Raw genomic sequence first — 19,560 nt, 5'->3', positions numbered from 1 at the left:
CCTGGACGCACATGTGGGACGGTAAACCTCCTGCGGGTTGACATCTGAATCCACATCTCACCCACGTCTTACGTGTTCCAAAGTGTTCAAAGCCAGCCAGGATTCATCTCTGACTCATTTCTACTGATCTGTACAAATGGAACCCACAAGTGGGTGTCATTGTGTGGAAGAGGAGGTAGATCATATGCACGTTGAGGTTAGATCCGAGCCAGATCAACCTTAAGCCACTAAAATACCTGTTTGTATTGCAGAGGCCGGTCCAGGCTGGTGGTGGGTGGTCTGGGCGGTCCGTGCCAAAGCCGGTGTTCTCACCAGTGTTGTCTTCCCACTGCTGGCACAGAATCAACCATCTTCCTAATCCAGGTGTACTCTGGGGATGATACCGAGCAATGGTAGGTCAAGTTTTTTTTGGTCCAAAAAATATGTGAATAGGTTGTTTGGTTTTCATTATTGAGTCATTCCAACATTTGCAGTCACTAGCCACGTATACATGGACCCAAATATTCCAATTGCATTTGGTTTATTCCAGTTTCGGAAAGAATTGAACCTTTGTATACACCTCATTCTGAAAGAAAAGTGCCAATCCAAATGAACCTAGAATCGGATTCACAGGGGTGGAATATTCCTTTCCCCAATCCGATTGAGGTATCTTGTACCCGCTCAATCGGAAAGTTGTCAGGGTGCGTTCTTCTTCTGTTGTTTATTGGCGGTTGGCAAGCAGCTTTCGTGTGCATTACTGCCATCTGTGGAACAGAATCTAAATACAGTAAACCTCGGATATATCGGATTCAATTGTTCCCACTGGTTTTGTCCGATATAAGCGAAATCCGTTATATGCGTATACCGGAAAATGTCCGTTTTACGCATATATCGGATTTATATCCGGTATATGCGTAAATCAGATTTTATCCGTTATAAAAAGGCACTTCCTTGACTATGTTTCCAATGTACCTGGACGCGCAGGCAACGCTGCAAACGCTGCAAATGACGTCGTATAGCGGCCTGTCACGATTCGGCGAATCGGAGCGCCACGATGCGGCCATCCGATATATGCGAGGGAAGTTTAATGGAAATGCATTGGAACGGGACTGGAGATTTTTTCCGAAAGAGGCGAAATCCATTATAAAAAATCCGATATATGCAATGAATTTTTATTGGAAATGCATTACAGAAAAATCTGTTCTTTTTTATCTGTCCGTTGTGAGCGAATTTCCGATATATCCGAGGTTTACTGTACTTCTATACGCCATTCCCAAGTCCAGTTTTTCTTTAAAATATATATCTATATAAAACATGTCCCGAGTTTAATTATAAAATATTAGCAAGATTGAACTTTATCTTTTCCTGTTTATATTGATCCCGGGTGCGTTCTTTCAGCACATGCAGAGATATGACGTAATACGCAGATCGAGACGTTCTTCAGTATAAAAATGAAGGCGAGCAATCGGCACTGGACTGCTGTGGAAAGTTTGTTTTTGATTCAAACTAAATTTCAAGACTGGACTGAGGAAAAACTGGCAATACGGAGTTATTCCAACAAGTGAAAGAAAAACTCAGGGAAGTTGGTATCACGTGATGTTGATGTTTACGTTTTACTGCGAATGCACCATTGACTATTCTGTTTGATTATAGCGGCGCATGTAGACAAGAGATTGGAATAATCCTTTCCATGTCTACCATTGTTTTCGGAAAAGTCATTCAGAAAGAGGAAAAACTCCTCATGTAAACGTGGCTACTGTTCATGCAGTCATTGGACGGTCTATGTGTCAATGACTACACGCAGCACCACTGATTGGTCAGTGTATACTCATGTAATCATTTGTTATAGTAATGAAGGCAAGCAAAGATTACGCTAGCGCATGTGTAGTCACTGTTCGTGCAGTCATTGGCCGTTCGATGTGTCGCCGATTGGTCAGTGTGTATCCATGCTAATCATTCATCATGAACATTCATTCATTCATTCATTTTCTGCCGCTTTTCCTCACAAGGGTCGCGGGGGTGCTGGAGCCTATCCCAGCTGTCTTCGGGCGAGAGGCGGGGTACACCCTGGACTGGTCGCCAGCCAATCACAGGGCACATATAGACAAACAACCATTCACACTCACATTCATACCTACGGACAATTTAGAGTCGCCAATTAACCTAGCATGTTTTTGGAATGTGGGAGGAAACCGGAGTACCCGGAGAAAACCCACGCATGCACGGGGAGAACATGCAAACCCCACACAGAGATGGCCGAGGGTGGGGATTGAACCCTGGTCTCCTAGCTGTGAGGTCTGCGCGCTAACCACTAGACCTCATCATGAACATGTAGCCTCCAAAACTACTCACCAAGTTCAGACATTTACAGTAGCACACGTGTAGTCATTATTAATGCAGTCATTGGGCATTCTATGTGTCAATCATTACCCACAGCAGCGAGGATTACCTTCTGCAAAGCCAGAGAGTACGTTCTCAGCGCAGGAGAGCAAGAAGATCCACACAGATCAGCGGGATCTGTTTAAATCCTCTAAAGCACCGAGCATTAAGTGTGCTGCTCCCTGCTAGAGAACCCATCAACCTGCACCTACAACACACACACACACACATCCAAGCATTGAGAATGCTAGATAACATAACAAAGACAATATCATTTTTGTGATTTATGTTCTTCCATGCTTACACAATCACTAAAGATAATGAATGGATCATTAAATCACCATCTTTATGAGCATGCAACTATCTTGTAAACGTTTTATTGTGACATTATCATTTGTAAGCCGAGGTTTTCATACAGCCGGGAATTTGTCAGGGTTAAAACAAGCTGAGACGACTCGGGTTTCCTGTGATTCTTCCTGCTAAATCATCTGCAAACTGCATAATCCCTGCTTTTATTCAATCCGGTGTTCAGGGTTGTCTCATGTCAACAACTACGCCCTCATGGGAAGGCTGGTGTTTGTGACCACATTTTGACCCATTCAACCACTTCCTCTTTGGGGAATCGTAAAGTGCCATCAGCAAACACAGAGGACAGATTCATGCCAATCCACATCACATCACCGGAGTTCCATGAATTTTGTGTCCCTGCGTTCCATACAGCTGAACGTGCTTGATGGCAAACTTTTCGAGCCTTGTCAGATTTGAAGTGTTGTTTGTAGACGTGGCTGCGTCTTTCTCCTGTAGACCTGACTGACTGATGAATAAGCTGGTGGCCAGAAGTTGGCGGAATGTGCAGCATATTAACAGCTCACTGTGTGTGTGTGTGTGTGTGTGTGTGTGTTCCAGTGCTGTCTATCTCGCTCTCTGCATGGCTGCAGCTGTTACAACAAAAGAGGAAAATAAACTCCCCTTGTGTCTTGCATGCAGCACATTTCATTCTCGTCTCTTTCAAGACCTTCACTTCTTTTATACCAGTACATCAACATGTGTTTGTTTTCAGTAATACAGTACTGACCCGAATATAAGACGGCATGTTTCACAGGAAAAAAAAAAAAGCCTAAAAAAGGTTTGCAGTCTGGAAATTTGTACATGCAAACTAAGCGAGTCAGACCTTTTCTTCCTGTCACTCACACACACTGGAAGGATGCAACACAGAAGCCCGATGGGGGGAAAAAGTGTCTCAACTACCCAACAGCAGAGGATTTCTAATGCAACTTTAAGATAATGGTGATCACTAATATCGAAAACTTCTTTGATGTTGTCTTAAAAACATTTTTTTTCGAAAAGGGATCATCTTATATTCCGGTCAATACAGTCTACCTCAGATGTTAGTATAATCATTAATGTGTTCATTTTCTACCACTTATCCTCACGAGGGTAGCAGGGGTGCTGGAGCCTATCCCAGCTGTCTTCAGGCGAGAGGCGGGGTACACCCTGGACTGGTGGCCAGCCAATCACAGGGCACATATAGACAAACAACCATTCACACTCACATTCATACCTATGGACAATTTGGAGTCGCTAATTAACCTAGCATGTTTTTGGAATGTGGGAGGAAACCGGAGAAAACCCACGCAAGCACAAGGAGAACATGCAAACTCCACACAGAGATGGGTGTCCAACGTTCTGTAGGACACACAAAGTCTGATGTTTGTCTTCTCTCTAATGGGATGCCATTTTTCTTGTTGTGCTCTCGCCACCTTTGTCTCACCTCTCCTCATCGGAAGCTTTTACTTTTCTTCTTCCAAGGTAGCAGATTGAGATGATACGCCCTTACCGGCAAAGCTATTATCTTCATGACGACACATTTTCTCCCTTGGAAGCCAATTAGAAGATGTTTAACACAAGCAGCTGTATGTTCCAGTCAAAGGCTGAGACACATTTGTTTTGGTAGGAACTTCCAACTTGACGCTTTTTTACCTGCTCTGCCTGTCGGATGTTGGCAATTTGGTACATTCATTCATTCATTTTTTACCGTTTATCCTCATGAGGGTCACGGGGGTGCTGGAGCCTATCCCAGCAGTCTTCAGGCGTGCTACTCCCTGGACTGGTCGCCAGCCAATCACAGGGCACATATAGACAAACAACCATTCACACTCACATTCATACCTATGGACAATTTGGAGTCGCCAATTAACCTAGCATGTTTTTGGAATGTGGGAGGAAACCGGAGTACCCGGAAAAAACCCACGCATGCACGGGGAGAACATGCAAACTCCACACAGAGATGGCCGAGGGTGGAATTGAACTTGGGTCTCCTAGCTGTGAGACCTGCGTGCGAACCACTAGACCGCCGTGCAGCCAGATTTTAGTATATATTACTTAAAATATCTTGGAAATATAATCTTGTTATGATGGTCTTTTGACAATACCGAGGGCCAAAAAGAGGACACTTTTCTATTCGGGCTCCAACATTGTGGAATGCCCTACCCACTGACATTAGAGCTGCTACCTCAGTAGAAATGTTCAAGTCCCAATTTAAGCCTTATTTTTACACTTTAGCATTGAGTTAATAGTATTCCTAATAGTACTCCTGGACCCTTTTTGTGGTCCCTTGTCAAGGTTTCTGTTTGCCCCAAATGGGTTTTGAGTTTTCCCTTACCCGGGATGGGGGTTCAAATCAGGGGATGTTGTGTATCGTGTATTGTTGCCTGCTTGAAAACCCATTTGAGGCTTTTTTTGTGATTAAATGCTACATAAATAAACTTGACTTATTTTTATCCCTGTGGTTGACTTGCAAGCCTTCCAGTCTAAAATATTTTCCCTGTCTAGTCTACCAGATTTCCTTGCAACAGTGCACAGTATCCATGACCCCTGTAGCATTCAATGGTCCTTATCCTTAATGATGGTTGCAATGATGGTGGGCATTTCTCCTATTTTGGAGCTTTTTATGATGTTCATTTTCACTTCCATGTTGATGGCTTTCCTTTTATTCCACTCGGGAGCCATAATGATGTGTAAAAAGTTAACAAATAAGCAATGTTATTCTTCCTCAGTGTGGTTGAACAGGCATGCACTGTATTAATCCGCCCGACATAGCGGTTCACCTTTCATGGATTTGCTGTAGTGTGAATTTTGCTTGTTTTTTTTTTTGTTTTTTTTTACAGCATATGAACATGCATTGTGTTCTGTACCCTTGTGTTTTTCTCCCCTATCAAACACTTTTAGTTGAAATGTCTGCATCTGATTCCGCCACATCGTTCATTCTTTGGCTATTGTGCCTGTAGCTGCACTATCATTATATATAATTAGGCCTAATTTGACTTTCCAAGCTAAACAATCATTATAAAAACAAAACAAAACAAAAAAAAACAATCATTATGTGTGAGCCAGGACCACTCCTGCATTACGGGAACAATCATGCAGGGCTGGGTCGTGTTCCTGAGCCAACACAGAGCAGCAGAACACTTCAGGCACATTAAAAGCCAATAAATCAAACAAAAAAAAAGGAGCGAATGACGACTTTGCACTTGATTGTGTACATTCTTGGGACTTGCAGAGGTCTGTATCAGTGGTTTGTTTATGTCACATGATCGGTAGCACCAGACGGGCATCCTAAAGGTCAACAGTGATTAAGCTCAACGTGTCGTGCAAAATGAGGATGTTTTGCCAAAAGACACATTATTGAAGTATTATTAATTACACCATAACTTCAAGCATCGTATGTATGCAATACTCACATATCCATGTCCCATTGGTGTGTGCTTGCATTCAGTCATCATTGGCCATTCTGTGTCGGCACCTCGCTAATAACACTGCTAACTGCCGCTGCTGTGTGATTTATAGTGGTGGGTGCTAGACATGAGGCCAACAAAATCACCAGAGTTGGTCCGGTTGGGGGGCTGGGGAGATATTGAAGGGGGGGGCTGGATACACACAGAAAAATTCATGATGAGAAAGTGCAGTGCAGTTTATAATAGAGGGGAGCCTCCAAGATAGAAAACAATGGGTTCTGGGAAGCTGACTTTTCCAAATGTCCCATTATTGCACCCATCATAAAACCTAAACTATGTTTAAGTAGCATTCTGAACTGTAAACAGATACCAAGCATTTACAGTACGGGTTCATGTATTATCTGTCATTTATTACCTGATGAAACAACTATTTTAAGTATAAAAAATTTAAAAGATAGGCCTCAAAATTATTTTTTTTCAAATATTTACTGAGCTTTTTCTTGTTTTTGCATCTGAATCTCATCTTTGCTTTCTCAAAAAAGCTGGGGAAGGATACGCAAGCGGAAAAGTGTAAAAAAAAACTGAATAAAATTCTGAACTGTAAACAGATACCAAGCATGTACAGTACGGGTTCATGTATTATCTGTCATTTATTACCTAATGAAACAACTATTTTAAGTAAAAAAAATTAAACAGATAGGCCTCAATTTTTTTTTTTTTTAAATATTTACTGAGCTTTTTTTTGCTTTTGCATCTGCATCTCATCTTTGCTTTCTCAAAAAAGCTGGGGTAGGATACACAAGCGGAAAAGTGTAAAAAAAAAAAAACTAAATAAAATTCTGAATTGTAAACAGATACCAAGCATGTACAGTACGGGTTCATGTATTATCTGTCATTTATTACCTGATGAAACAACTATTTTAAGTAAAAAAAAATTAAAAAGATAGGCCTCAAAATTATTTTTTTTCAAATATTTACTGAACTTTTTTTGTTTTTGCATCTGAATCTCATCTTTGCTTTCTCAAAAAAGCTGGGGAAGAATACACAAGCGGAAAAGTGTAAAAAAAAAAACCCTAAATACAACTAAAAACAAACAAATTCAAATAAAAATTACAAATACATGTGCAGTGTTGATCCAGCTTAAGTGATAAAATATCCCATTTGTTGACTTGTCTGTGAACTCCACCTCGTGTCTATGGCTATAATAACATAAGATCCATAAATCCAAACTAAAAATATACATTTGGAGGCCAAAGAGTGGCACAGGGGGTGAGGACAAACAAGCTACTTAGTCAGCAGTGTAAAAACACAACCAAGTATGACAGCATGTGTGTGTGTTTTTTGTGGTAGTGGACTGGCGAGACTTGGGGGGGGTGGGAGTGTCCAAAATTTCTATATAAAAGCCCATATGGAAAACATCAAGTAATCTTGTAATCTGATACTCAATCTAGGTTCCGAGGAACGTCTCTTTGGCCCCTTGAGACTGACTTAAAATACACACACACACACACACATAGCAGATGCATGTGGCAATGATCTGGCTTGCCAATTATTGAGGATGGGGTGGGGGGTGGTGGAAGGACATGCAGGCTGAAAGTGGAAAATAAGTTCCTCTCATTGAGGAAAAATGGGAAACAGGCGGGAAGCAATGTTTGGCCTCCCACACACATACACACACACACACACACAAACAGTAAAAATATCCCTACACATCTTACCCTCTGTCATTACAACTGCTATGCCACATCCTAAAAAAGGGTAACGGACTAATTTGTATGACTACAGACTAGGGGCATCACGAAACATCAGGACCAGTCCAGGTACCCCGCCTCTTGGCCGAAGTCAACCGGGATAGGCTCCAGCATACATACATACCCCCACGACTCTAGCAAGGACAAGCAGAATAGAGAAGGATTTGTGCTCTAATGCAGTGTTTATCAACCTTTTTTGAGCCACGGCACGTTTTTTTTACATTGGAAAACATCACTAAGTCTATAGGAAGAACGAGCTAGGTGTTGCCACACGGACCGATATTACATTGCTCTGCCGGTCTTTACACCACGGACACTCGACAGGAGTTTTTCTCTTTCCGAATGACTTTTCCGGAAACAATGGTATACATGAAAAGGAATATTCCAATCTCTTGTCTACATGCGTCGCTATAATCAACCAGAATAGTCAATGGGGCATGCCCAGAAAAGCGTAAACACCAACATCACGTGAAACCGACTTCCCTGAGTTGTTCTTTCACTTGTTGGAATAATTCCGTATTGCCAGTTTTTTGTTTGTCCAGTCTTGAAATTTAGTTTGAATCAAAAACAAACTTTCCGTATCAGTCCAGTGCCGATTGCTGGCCTCCATTTTTAAAACTGAAGAACCTCTGGAGCTGCGTGTTACGTCATATCTGAGCATGCGATATGATAAATTTAACCAGGAAAGGATCAAATTCAAGCTTGCTAATATTTTCTAATTCAACTCGGTACATGTTTTATATAGATATATATTTTCTTTTGACTTATGGATTTATGAATGGCGTATAGAAGAGTTTAGATTCTGTTCCACAGATGGCGCTAATGCACACGAAAGCTGCTTGCCATCCGCCAATAAAGTACAGATGAAGAAAAACGCACCCTGACAACTTTCCGTTTGAGCGCCTACAAGATACCTCAATCGGATTGGGGAAAGGAATATTCCAAACCTGTTAATCCGATTATATATTCATTCGGATTGGCACTATTCTTTCGGAATGAGGCGCATACAAAAGTTCAATTCTTTCCATTTGAGCAAATAAACCAAATGCAATTGGAATATTTGGATCCACGTATACGTGGATATTGACATAATATTTGCAAATAATGATTAATAAATGTTAATTATAAAAAGTGATATTGGACAATTTCTCAAGGCACACTAGTGTGGTTGAAAATCACTGCTCTAATGAGTGTCTGTGTAGTTGATTTTCCTAAATGGCCTGACTAAAACCCTGGGAACATTGCAGCAAGCTTTGTAGTCTTAAAGGTAGCCACGTTAACCTATTTTCCCAGCGGACCACCAGTTAAGTAAAGACCATTCAGGATGGATTCAACACATTGTCACTATTATGTGCCCTAACACTTTCACACATGTTGACTTTCTGGTTTTCGGGATCTATTATTATCTCTAAAAGTCCAATTAGCCTCGTAGCCACTTTTAGGAGTCTTTGTGCTGTCCCCCCTAGAGGCAGTCCATATTATTATGGATGCCAGACTTGGTCCCGTGTTTCCCAGTTACTCCCGGCAACCGGCTGTCAGTCACGGGTGATTGACACATGGCCACTTTCATGTGTTTGTCAGACCTAACAAGGAGAGTCTGGCTCTTTAGTCACATACAAGGTCAAGTCATTAAGGATGTCAGCGTTTAATTAGTCTTTGCTGACTTTGTGTTTAACATGATGCATTTGAATGTCAATAAGGTGGCTTGTTTTTGTTTTGGAGCAGTTTGAACATATTAATTAGTCGAGGCAGCAGGGAGGTTACAGTGATCATTGAATGGTGTTATACTGTATGACTGCAATAATACACATTCTTAATAATACCTTTTTTGGCCCATGGCATATAGTAATTCTAAATATTACATTAAATTTAACCAAAATGTCAAGTGTATGAGAGTAAGTTACAAGCTAACACACATTTGATCAATTGTTCCATGTGGTCTCACGTCAAAATGCAAAGTGCATGACGAGAATTGTTTAAATACCAATTTTAATTGAACCAGGATATATATTGCCCCATTAATGGATGCATTTTAGTTTCAAACTCACAACCTGAGGGCAACTACTAATTCCTGCGGGGAATAACAAACAATTATGTTAACTTTCAATGTAAATTGAGCACATTTTTGGAAAACAAGTGCCGCAAAGCATGCTGGGAAGCACTCAATTCTTGATGCAGCTCAGCCTCAACTACATTCTACCTCCAGCGGCCCCAAGATAAAATGAGTTTGAGACTGCTTATATTTGTTTGAGATGTCTTATATTCGGCTTTTTATGTGCAAACCAAATGCCTTTGCACCAGGCCAGATCTTTTCTTCCCGACATACCAGTGAACTATAAAGAAACACACAAAAATGTGATTAAATATTGTTATTCCGGGTTCGTCTTATATTTGTGTCAAAACACATTGCATAACATTTTATAATCCGTTAATGAAATATATTATAAATAATATAATTGCATGATAGTGCAGGGCTAGTATGTGCGTCATAAAAAGTATTGTGTTCACAGAAACATTTCCGCCAGCAAATGCTGCACTTTTGAGCCCACAAACGCAACACAACCAACACTACATGATAATTACATGAGTGATTTAAGAACAGAATGACGGAAGACGGAGGCAATTTATGACACGACTGAGGCCCACAGCAGAAGAGGAAAAAAGGAGGAACAACAGTTTTCAGCATTCCCACGGGTGCTTTGAAAATACATTTTCCCCCAAGAAAGAAAAACATGTGCAACCTCTATATGTAAATGTCTTCTCCTGCATATATACAAAACACATGTTTACAAATGTGAAGTGCATGTACTATAAAAGTAATTTGTTCAGCAGGACAGTTAAGAGTCCTGTTAAAGGGATAGTTGGGATTTCGGGACATGAAGCTGCATGACATCCCAATCGGCAGTGCACTTATGTATTCAGTTTCTGACGATAAAGTTAAAGCTTGGTTTTGGTTTTGAAGAAGAAAAAAAAATTCAGCAAAATTTTGCCTAGAGTTGTCTCAGTACACTGTCTCAGTTTTTGGACAATATTACACATCAACTAATCCTTTTGTCCCGTATTGTGCTCAGTTACAGTACAGCTCAGTTAACTGCAAAATAACCTGCCATGGGGCCAAAGAAAGTTGCAAGTGCCCGCAATTTGCCCTCCTCCCTTTCTGCAATAAAGATAAAAATGTATCTCTTTCATTCATCATTTATAAAAATGTATCTCTTTTCTGCAAGTAAAACTATAATTAAAAAAATAAAAAAAATACTATAAACTATATTAGGAAAGCAGGAAGTGAACAAATGTAACAGTTACTGATTGTAAAAGTACCAGATGGAGGGGTAGGATTTAATAAGCTTTGCTTCTTCCTACTCCTTTTGGACATGTGGAACTGTGAACTGATTATGGGGTGCACTCAATTGGAATCAGACGCATGTTCAAATGAAATAAAACCATTACCATTACCATAATTATTCTGAATAATATTTTTTGTCATATTTTTGATTGGAATTTGCTTCATGAAAAAAATAATCACTTATCGTATCTATTTTGTTGAACCTTTTAGAGCAAATTAACAAAAACTGATGTACCACAGTATGTTTTCCAAAATACAGTAAACCTCGGATATATCGGATTCAATTGTTCCCACTGGTTTTGTCCGATATAAGCGAAATCCGTTATATGCGTATACCGGAAAATGTCAGTTTTACGCATATATCGGATTTATATCCGGTATATGCGTAAATCGGATTTTATCCGTTATAAAAAGGCACTTCCTTGACTATGTTTCCAATGTACCTGGACGCGCAGGCAACGCTACAAACGACGTTGTATAGCGGCCTGCCACGATGCGGTCATCCGATATATGCGAGGGAAATTTAATGGAAATGCATTGGAACGGGACTGGAGATTTTGTCAGAAATAGGCGAAATCCGTTATAAAAAATCCGATATATGCAATGAATTTTTATTGGAAATGCATTACAGAAAAATTGGTTCTTTTTTATCTGTCCGTTGTGAGCGAATTTCCGATATATCCGAGTCCGATATATCCGATATATCCGAGGTTTACTGTATCAGATAGAGTAAAAAATATTGGACAACTTACAGAATTTCTCATACATGGATAAACTCAAAGTATGTGTATTGCACTATGATAACGACTTGAACCCTTTTTAGAGAAAATGTTCTCAATATGTCCAAATAAGCAAATAATGGAATTATTGGACCGCAACACCGCAGTAAACTAAACACTAAACCCCCCAAAATCTCCATGGAACACAATAATTAGTTGTAGCCACAGCAGACAGGAGGTGGAGCATCGGTACTGGTTTGTCGGCATACATGTATTGTGCCCACATACTTAGCTTTTATTGGGATGCTTGTCTAATGTAAACCGCACAAGACATGCTTAGAAGAGAGCATTCTCTGTGGTACCAAACCAACCAGACCGCATGCATAGCCTGCATTTAACTTCAACCTTTCTCTCTCTCGCTCTAGAGTCTTCAAAGCTTGAAAACTCCCCATAGGAGAGATGACTGTACTTGAATACGCATAGCTAAAATGAGTTAAAGTGCAACGATATCTGAACTGTATTTACAAACATTTATTACAGTGTTGGTACAACAGCAAACTATATAGATTAGATGTTACAAGAGGTTTGTTGCAAGTTGAACCTACAATATTACAAACCTTCCGCCACTTTTTGCTGTTCAAGCACGGCACTGTGATGAGTGTTGCTGTCCTTGTCTTCTTCTGACTGAGGGTGGGCTCCACTGTGGCTCCGTGTGGCGTGTGCCCGGCGAGATCCGTCAAACGCATCTTAAGAACCGCCTTGACGTGCCTGCTTCGCTCCTGGATTCAGTATCTTCTTTTGCCATGTTGAGTTTGCCTGGCTGAACACAAAAGTAGAGCAATAAACATACAGAGCAACATGCTGTTAAAGCTGAATGTGGAAACTATTATAGTTAAGTCTGGATTTGGCAATGCTAGAGTAGGCTCCCACCTGTGTTATTGTTTCAGGTAAACATTTTTTTTAATTTAGACAAGAAGCCCCCCTCCTCTTTATGCTGCTGCTTGTCCTCTCCCTCTGATGAGCTTCTTGTCTTGTCGCTGGAGCTTGATGCACTGTCTCCCTCTGTTGGACACATGACGTAAGTGCAACATAAGATAAATGGTGGAGAAAATAAACAAATGTTAACATATAAGTAGTTCCAGACTACCAATCTGTGTTAAGAAACATGAGTCAATGTGTGGAAACGAACTTGAACAATATATTTCTACAACTATCCACAAGCACGTGTCAATACATTACTGTTTTCATCTCTACGGCAGCCCATTTAGGCAGCAAATAAGTTGGGCTTGGATTGACAGCATCCTTTGTTGGTTGCCATCAAATTGTAAACTCAATGTTGCCATTTCCCAACATCATCTGGTTTATACCAATGTTCGATGTTTATAATTAGACTCATGTTCTTTCACTGTAAACTGTAACAGCCTTCTCACCGGGCTCTCTAAACGAGCTCTGAAACAGTTGCAGTAAATTCAGACTCTTTCTGTGCCTAATGGCTTCATTAAAAAAAAAAAAAAAAGAAAATCTGACCAGAAGAGCGGTTGACACCGTTAACCGTCCCAGGAACATCCGTCTCTTCCTCGGCATAGCTTAGCATCAGAGTGTGCTGTTTCCGCGTCAACTTCCTGTAGACAAACAACCACAACTGAATGATAGGATTGATATTCATGTACATAAAGACAAAACAGTGACGTCTCTTACTTGGGCACTCTGATCTTGATGTGAGCGTAGTGATCACCGTAGCTGTAACTGTTCATCCTCCGAATGCCTTTCCCCTGCAGCCGGATCACCTGACCCGCTTGGCAGCCAGCCGGAACCTGATAGCAATTTAAAGAGTAAAAATAGAGGGAGTATTTATAAATATTCATTTATAAAGTTTAGACATCGGTCACAATATTCAGTATGATGCTGTGACTCACTAGTATACTGATGGTTTCATAGAGGCCTTGGGTGGTGGCTGTGCCCCCCAGGATGGCTTGAGTCACAGAGATCATCACGTCTGAGTGAATGTCGGTTCCATTCCGCCTGAACACAGGGCTCCTCTGGACCTAAAAGGCCCCATTGTATTAGATATATTCATATTAATTAATTATGAAATAATTATTATCAATTATATTATTAGTAAATAATAATCAAATAATTATTATTAATTACATTATATAATTATTAAATAGATAATTAATTAATTCATTATTAAATAATTATTGATTAAGTATATTATTAATTCATTATTATTAATTAATTACATTATTACTTATTAATATACATATATATTATTAGAGATATTCAAAATTATTTAAATTATTTGTGCAATTTACTGTTTACGCTGTACATTGTTGTTCATATTCTATTTATTCTCCACATTGTTGTTATTATTTATTATTATACGGGAGCCAGGCATTTCGTTGCCAATTTCACTGCTGTGTTATTGTGCAAAGACAATAATATAGTCTATCTATCTATACAAAACATGTAACTTTGCTGACAACTTACCCGAAAAGTAATGAGGATTTCCTTTTTACCAACGGACATGCGCACAGTCTGCCCGTTGTCCACCCCTGTAAAGAAACACCATGTATCAACTTCCATCTTAAACAACATTCTGAGGTGGTAACCCACCAGCAGGAACTGGCACCGTAACAGTTTGCCTCTTCTTGGCCTGACCCGAGCCCCGGCACAGAACGCAGGGTGTGATTACGATGGTGCCTTTGCCACTGCAGCGCCGACACGTGCTGCGCATCATGAAAGGGCCTGTGTGCAGCGACTCCTATGAAGGGGACGCGCACGTTGTTCATAAAAAATGATTTATAAATAAAACACAAGGCTTCTACTTTGAGCGAGCATGACCCACCGTGCCGGTGCCGTTGCAGTAGTGACAGTGAGACACTTTGGTTCCGGGTTCGTTGCCCTTTCCGTCGCACCTCGGGCAGTCGTCTTCCATGTTCACAGACAGCTGCTTGTTGACACCTTTGGCCGCTTCAGCAAACGTCAGCTCCATCATAAACTATTAGACAGGAAGGCAGGAGAAACACATCAGTGTGTGAGCGCTAGGACACAACACAAGTACTGTGGGGGAGATCGGACTTCGGTCAGAGAGTGAGTCCGGACACAGTAGCAGAACTGTGTGAACTTTATTACTTTACAGTCCAATTTCCATCCAACAGATTCATTTGTGAGTAGTATGTCATAATGGGTCTGGTGTCTGTAATGAATGAACATTAGCATAAATGCAAGTCACAAGCTTAGAACAGCACATGCTAATTTACACATACACATACTGTATTTGGAAAGGGCGGCAACAGGTTAGCTAGCACTTGAACTGTCAGTACAATACTCTACTCTCTAATACACAAAACAATGGGCGAAATTCACCACCTAATTTGCATATAAATAATGGTCGCAAACGAATCGTTAACAGCCCATTAACTTACCTTTATCACAAACGCAGACAGACATATACAGTACAAGAGCAAGCCTTCTGACGTACCGAATGGCAAGCTGTAGTCCTACTGAGGACCCCTTAGTTGCCCCACAAGCTGCCTGGTACAAACCTAAGTTTGCCCTGAACAGTGCCTGTACTAAACATTACATTAACAATGAGGGAATTTACAACAACTACTGTATTGACTAATAAAAATACTCTATCAATGCCGCCTGCTTTTTCTCCTCTTTCTCCCTCTACATCAGGGGTCGGGAACCTTTTTGGCTAAGAGAGCCATGAAGGCCAGATATTTTAAAATGTGTATCTGTGAGAGCCATATACATTTTGAATGCAATAAAATGTGTGCATTTTTATGTAAGACCAACAGTTTTAGATATAATGGGCTCTAATTATGTAGACCAGGCACACTACCCCATGCCAATGGGGTGTGGCCAGCATACTTTCGTGAGCAGCGCAGTGTCTAATAATAAATCAAATACTTGCTGCCATTAATGCAACTTCTGCTGCTGCATAGTTTTGAACCGTATTCAGTACACGTATTTCATTCTTTTGGCCATCTTCACCAGAAGGCTTGGTTCTGCAGCTTTAGCTATTTGACTAAAGGAGGAAAGTTTACATTTACATGTTTTTTTGACATCTCAATGACCGAGGTAGACTACAGCATTACCCAGTAATAATCAAGTTTTGGTGTTTGACCTGGAAAATATCATCAGGAAAGATAGATATGGTTGGCCGTATTGCAGCAGAATATAGAAGGACGAATTAAAATGCATAAGAAAGTTGTTGATTTTGAATATTATTTTTCATCATTTCTGTGATGTTTACTTTAAAATGTTAGCAAAAATGCATTTTTATTGTGGTAAGAAATGCTTGAGAGCCAGATACAGTCATCAAAAGAGCCCTACCTGGCTCCCGAGCCATAGGTTCCCTACCTCTGCTCTACATCAAAACCGTGGGAGACTCGGGCAGTTTGCTCTGATTGTGAACACGTCGCTCACTTGTGTTGCAACGCTTTGCAGATGAGTTTCGCCAATTGCAGTTGTTTGTGGGCTTCCGTGTGTGGCTCCCATAAGCCATACTTTGAACATCATGGCTAACAACTACATTTCCCATGATGCTTAACAGTGCAGCTTCAGGAAGTAGTGACATGGACGAGTGAAGTGGGAGCTAATATCACATTCTGAAGTCTCAGTATCTAAGTTACTTAGTATTTGCTCAATGTGGTAGGTCATGTTTTTGTTTTTTTTACCTCAGGCCTTTGTTCAAACATGCTGTTGACATCTCTGAAGCCGCTTGTGAAATCCCCAAAGATCTTCCTGAAGAGCTCCTCTGGGTCTAAAGTGGCGCTGCCAGCTCTGTACTGCTGCTGCTGGTTTGTACGGCTTGGGTCAAAGCCCGCCGAGCCGTATGTATCATACTGCTTCCTCTTCAGCTCATCACTCAGCACCTACAGGAGACCAAAATATTAGAAACAGCTCTCAGCAGACGTGTAGTATAAACTGGCGTGAGAGTGTTCTGTTGTACATCATAGGCTTCAGCCAGCTTGGCAAACTTTTCTTTGGCCTCAGGGTCATCTGGGTTGGTGTCTGGGTGATACTTCTTCGCCAACTGTAAACATAAAGATGATTAGACGTGAAGACGTGTTTTCAGGATAGAAAGAAGTAGCTAAATTGGTAGCTCGTCACCTGATAATATGCCTTCTTGATTTCCTTTTGTGAGGCTGTGCGGGTGAGTCCCAGCACCTCATAGAAGTCTTGCTTGTCTGAACATCTTCTGCTGGAGTGGAAACATCGGTCAGCGATGACATGGGGACGCTTGGACACTGCAGACAAGACAACACATATATGTCAGCATCACTTGTCACCTTCCAAACATCCTATCACACACCATTTGCCTACTTACTGTCATTCTACATTATTACATTCATTCTACAGATACAACTGCAGCAGCAAGGTCAGTGTAAAACACTGATGTCATCAAACAGCCATTATTTACGTCATTTATTTTGTCACCTTTCATATACAACACCTAACCGAGATGACATTTTAACATGATTGTCTTTGGTGTAAAGACTGTTTTGGTGACGCTAACAAGCTCACTCACCTGCCAGTCTGTTCAATGTCACCGTTTTTTTGTGTCTCCACAAACTCAAATTAGCAGCAAACCTTCCTCGATATGCGGGCGAAGCCGCCACCCAAAGCGCCACACGTCGGACGGACACCGCCTGTATACGACCATAGTTTATTCGAGAAACAACAAATGGTGTCAGACAGCATGTAGCCAGCCGGCTAGTGGAGGACGCCATTTTAAAAATCGTCACTTCCGGCAAAGAAACGCCCTGCGCATGTGCAAGAGAAGCGTTTGTTTATGATGATCATTGTTTTTGATTTAACATCATGCAAAAAATAAATGACTACAATATATATGATATGCTGAATATTGTTGTGGCGTAACATGAACGCTAATATGATTTAATCGTGTTTAATGACTACCACGCTTGCTATCCCTTCTCTAAACAACAGATGACGCCCCCAATCTGTGATTGACCACATAAAACGACTTAGAGTTCAATTTACCAAGCAATTTCTTCATGTATGTACTCTTTTATATTGTTATTTTTACTAACAGGGGAGTCTAATTTTAACACCATTATTCAGGCAAAGTTCAAGTTCTCATTCCAAGCAATCTCCAAGCCAACCTACCAGCTATAAGTGTGGAATGTTTATTACCAGAGGAGGTTGACATGTGACCGAACCCATTAAAAATGGCCCCTTTATTTGGAACTGCATACAAAACGGCCAGAGATGCCACAATTTGGAGTGATATAGGAATACAAATGCCTTTAAGGCTAGTCTTTATGGATTATCCTTAGCTCATTCTTTGCTTTTAATCTCCAGCGATGTGGTCAAGTCATCATATCAGTGGGAGATGGGGTCAGGGGTATCGGTTATCCAGACGCTACTACACTTTCCACCCTACACACACACACACACACAGTAATAGTGCTCCATTTTTCATTGTCAGACCTGGACACAAAGCACACACTATATAGAGAAAAGCACAATCGGACTGACCCAGATTTTGGACCTCTTAACCAAATGTCCACCACCTCAATTATAAATAAATGTCAGTATAGTACTTTTGGCCCGGTTATGGCACCGCTTTTTAAACTGTAGTACAAGTACCACTGCAACAATGTGATTCTGCGAACACCTTTATTTATCTACTGTTTGTATGCAGTATTTTAATGAGTACGATTCTAAGGAATAACATAAAGAGAAAATAGCAATGTCCCTGAAAGTGAGCCTTGAGGAACACCAGTGATAAAGTTGTCAACATAAATCCATATTGAATACCAAACCACCCTGATAACTTTAATAATGGATCAGAAATGTTTGTTATTAAAGGGGGAACTTCACTTTTCTACACATATTTATTATGTGTATATATCTTTTCTGTGCCTTCTCGCGTGAGAAAATGAGTTAATATGAGCTAGCTAACAATGGATACCACGAGAAATATCTATTTTGATGCTAAAACAGTGTTCCGTTTACATAACTGACTTGTACATTAACCAAGCTACAGCGATATGTTTATTGTAGCAGCTAACACGAAAAAACTATATTCTTCTGGCGGACTAACCGCTAACCTCGCTAACCGCTTGTCTCAGCATCATTCACAGACAGAAGAATGGATACCTAGCTCTATATTTCGCTACAAAGACTCAACAAGATGCTTATTTACTGTCAAATTGAAGCAAACGTCTTGTGCTGGAAGACACAGCCATCTAAAAGAGACATTGTAAGTGTTGTCGCTGTATTTATTTATCAATCAATGTGCCTAGGAAAGAAGTTTTGGAATTTTTTTAAATCATAAATATGCGGCAAGATTACATGCTATCATCAATTTTGTTGGATGGATCGTTAATGGATGATTACAGTATGTATATCAAACGATAAAATGGTGTTAGAGGGCATCATCGTGGAAATAGGTACATCCCAATGAAGTGCATTGTTAGCTAGCTCATACAAAGTCGTTTTCTCCTGTTATAATGCACAGAAAAGGGATACAATATGTGTTCATTTTTAATGCAGTTCCCCTTTACAGATGAAAATATTGCTGACCAATGCTGTTTTGTACTTTGTTCAAAGCGGAGCTATCATGGGTTTGCCCGCCGGAGATACCACAGTGACCTTTTAACGTCACACATAAACAT

The 19,560-nt window shown here is 40.5% G+C and overlaps 1 protein-coding gene and 1 long non-coding RNA gene across 2 annotated transcripts; both read right to left on the bottom strand.

Moving 5' to 3' along the window:
* LOC131099087 (uncharacterized) lies at nt 1-2,563 on the bottom strand. Its single transcript, XR_009117931.1, has 3 exons — nt 2,429-2,563; nt 237-370; nt 1-128 (listed from the first exon to the last, which is right to left on the bottom strand). It is a non-coding gene; the product is annotated as an uncharacterized LOC131099087 (long non-coding RNA).
* A 9,865-nt stretch (nt 2,564-12,428) lies between these two features.
* Nucleotides 12,429-17,694, bottom strand: LOC131099039 (dnaJ homolog subfamily A member 3, mitochondrial-like). The gene is made up of 12 exons (XM_058046010.1): nt 17,448-17,694; nt 17,030-17,166; nt 16,869-16,952; nt 16,594-16,791; nt 14,754-14,906; nt 14,522-14,669; nt 14,396-14,460; nt 13,822-13,950; nt 13,604-13,719; nt 13,433-13,527; nt 12,836-12,967; nt 12,429-12,725 (listed from the first exon to the last, which is right to left on the bottom strand). Exons 1-11 carry the CDS (start codon nt 17,647-17,649, stop codon nt 12,849-12,851), a joined length of 1,446 nt encoding a protein of 481 aa, XP_057901993.1. The 5' UTR covers nt 17,650-17,694; the 3' UTR covers nt 12,429-12,725; nt 12,836-12,848.
* Between the last annotated feature and the right edge of the window lie 1,866 nt (nt 17,695-19,560).

Source organism: Doryrhamphus excisus, chromosome 1 (assembly GCF_030265055.1).
Source record: "Doryrhamphus excisus isolate RoL2022-K1 chromosome 1, RoL_Dexc_1.0, whole genome shotgun sequence".
In the NCBI taxonomy this organism is placed as follows: Eukaryota; Metazoa; Chordata; class Actinopteri; order Syngnathiformes; family Syngnathidae; genus Doryrhamphus; species Doryrhamphus excisus.
The sequence above is the reverse complement of the archived record's forward strand: the minus strand, read 5'-3'. Positions and strand labels throughout refer to the sequence as shown.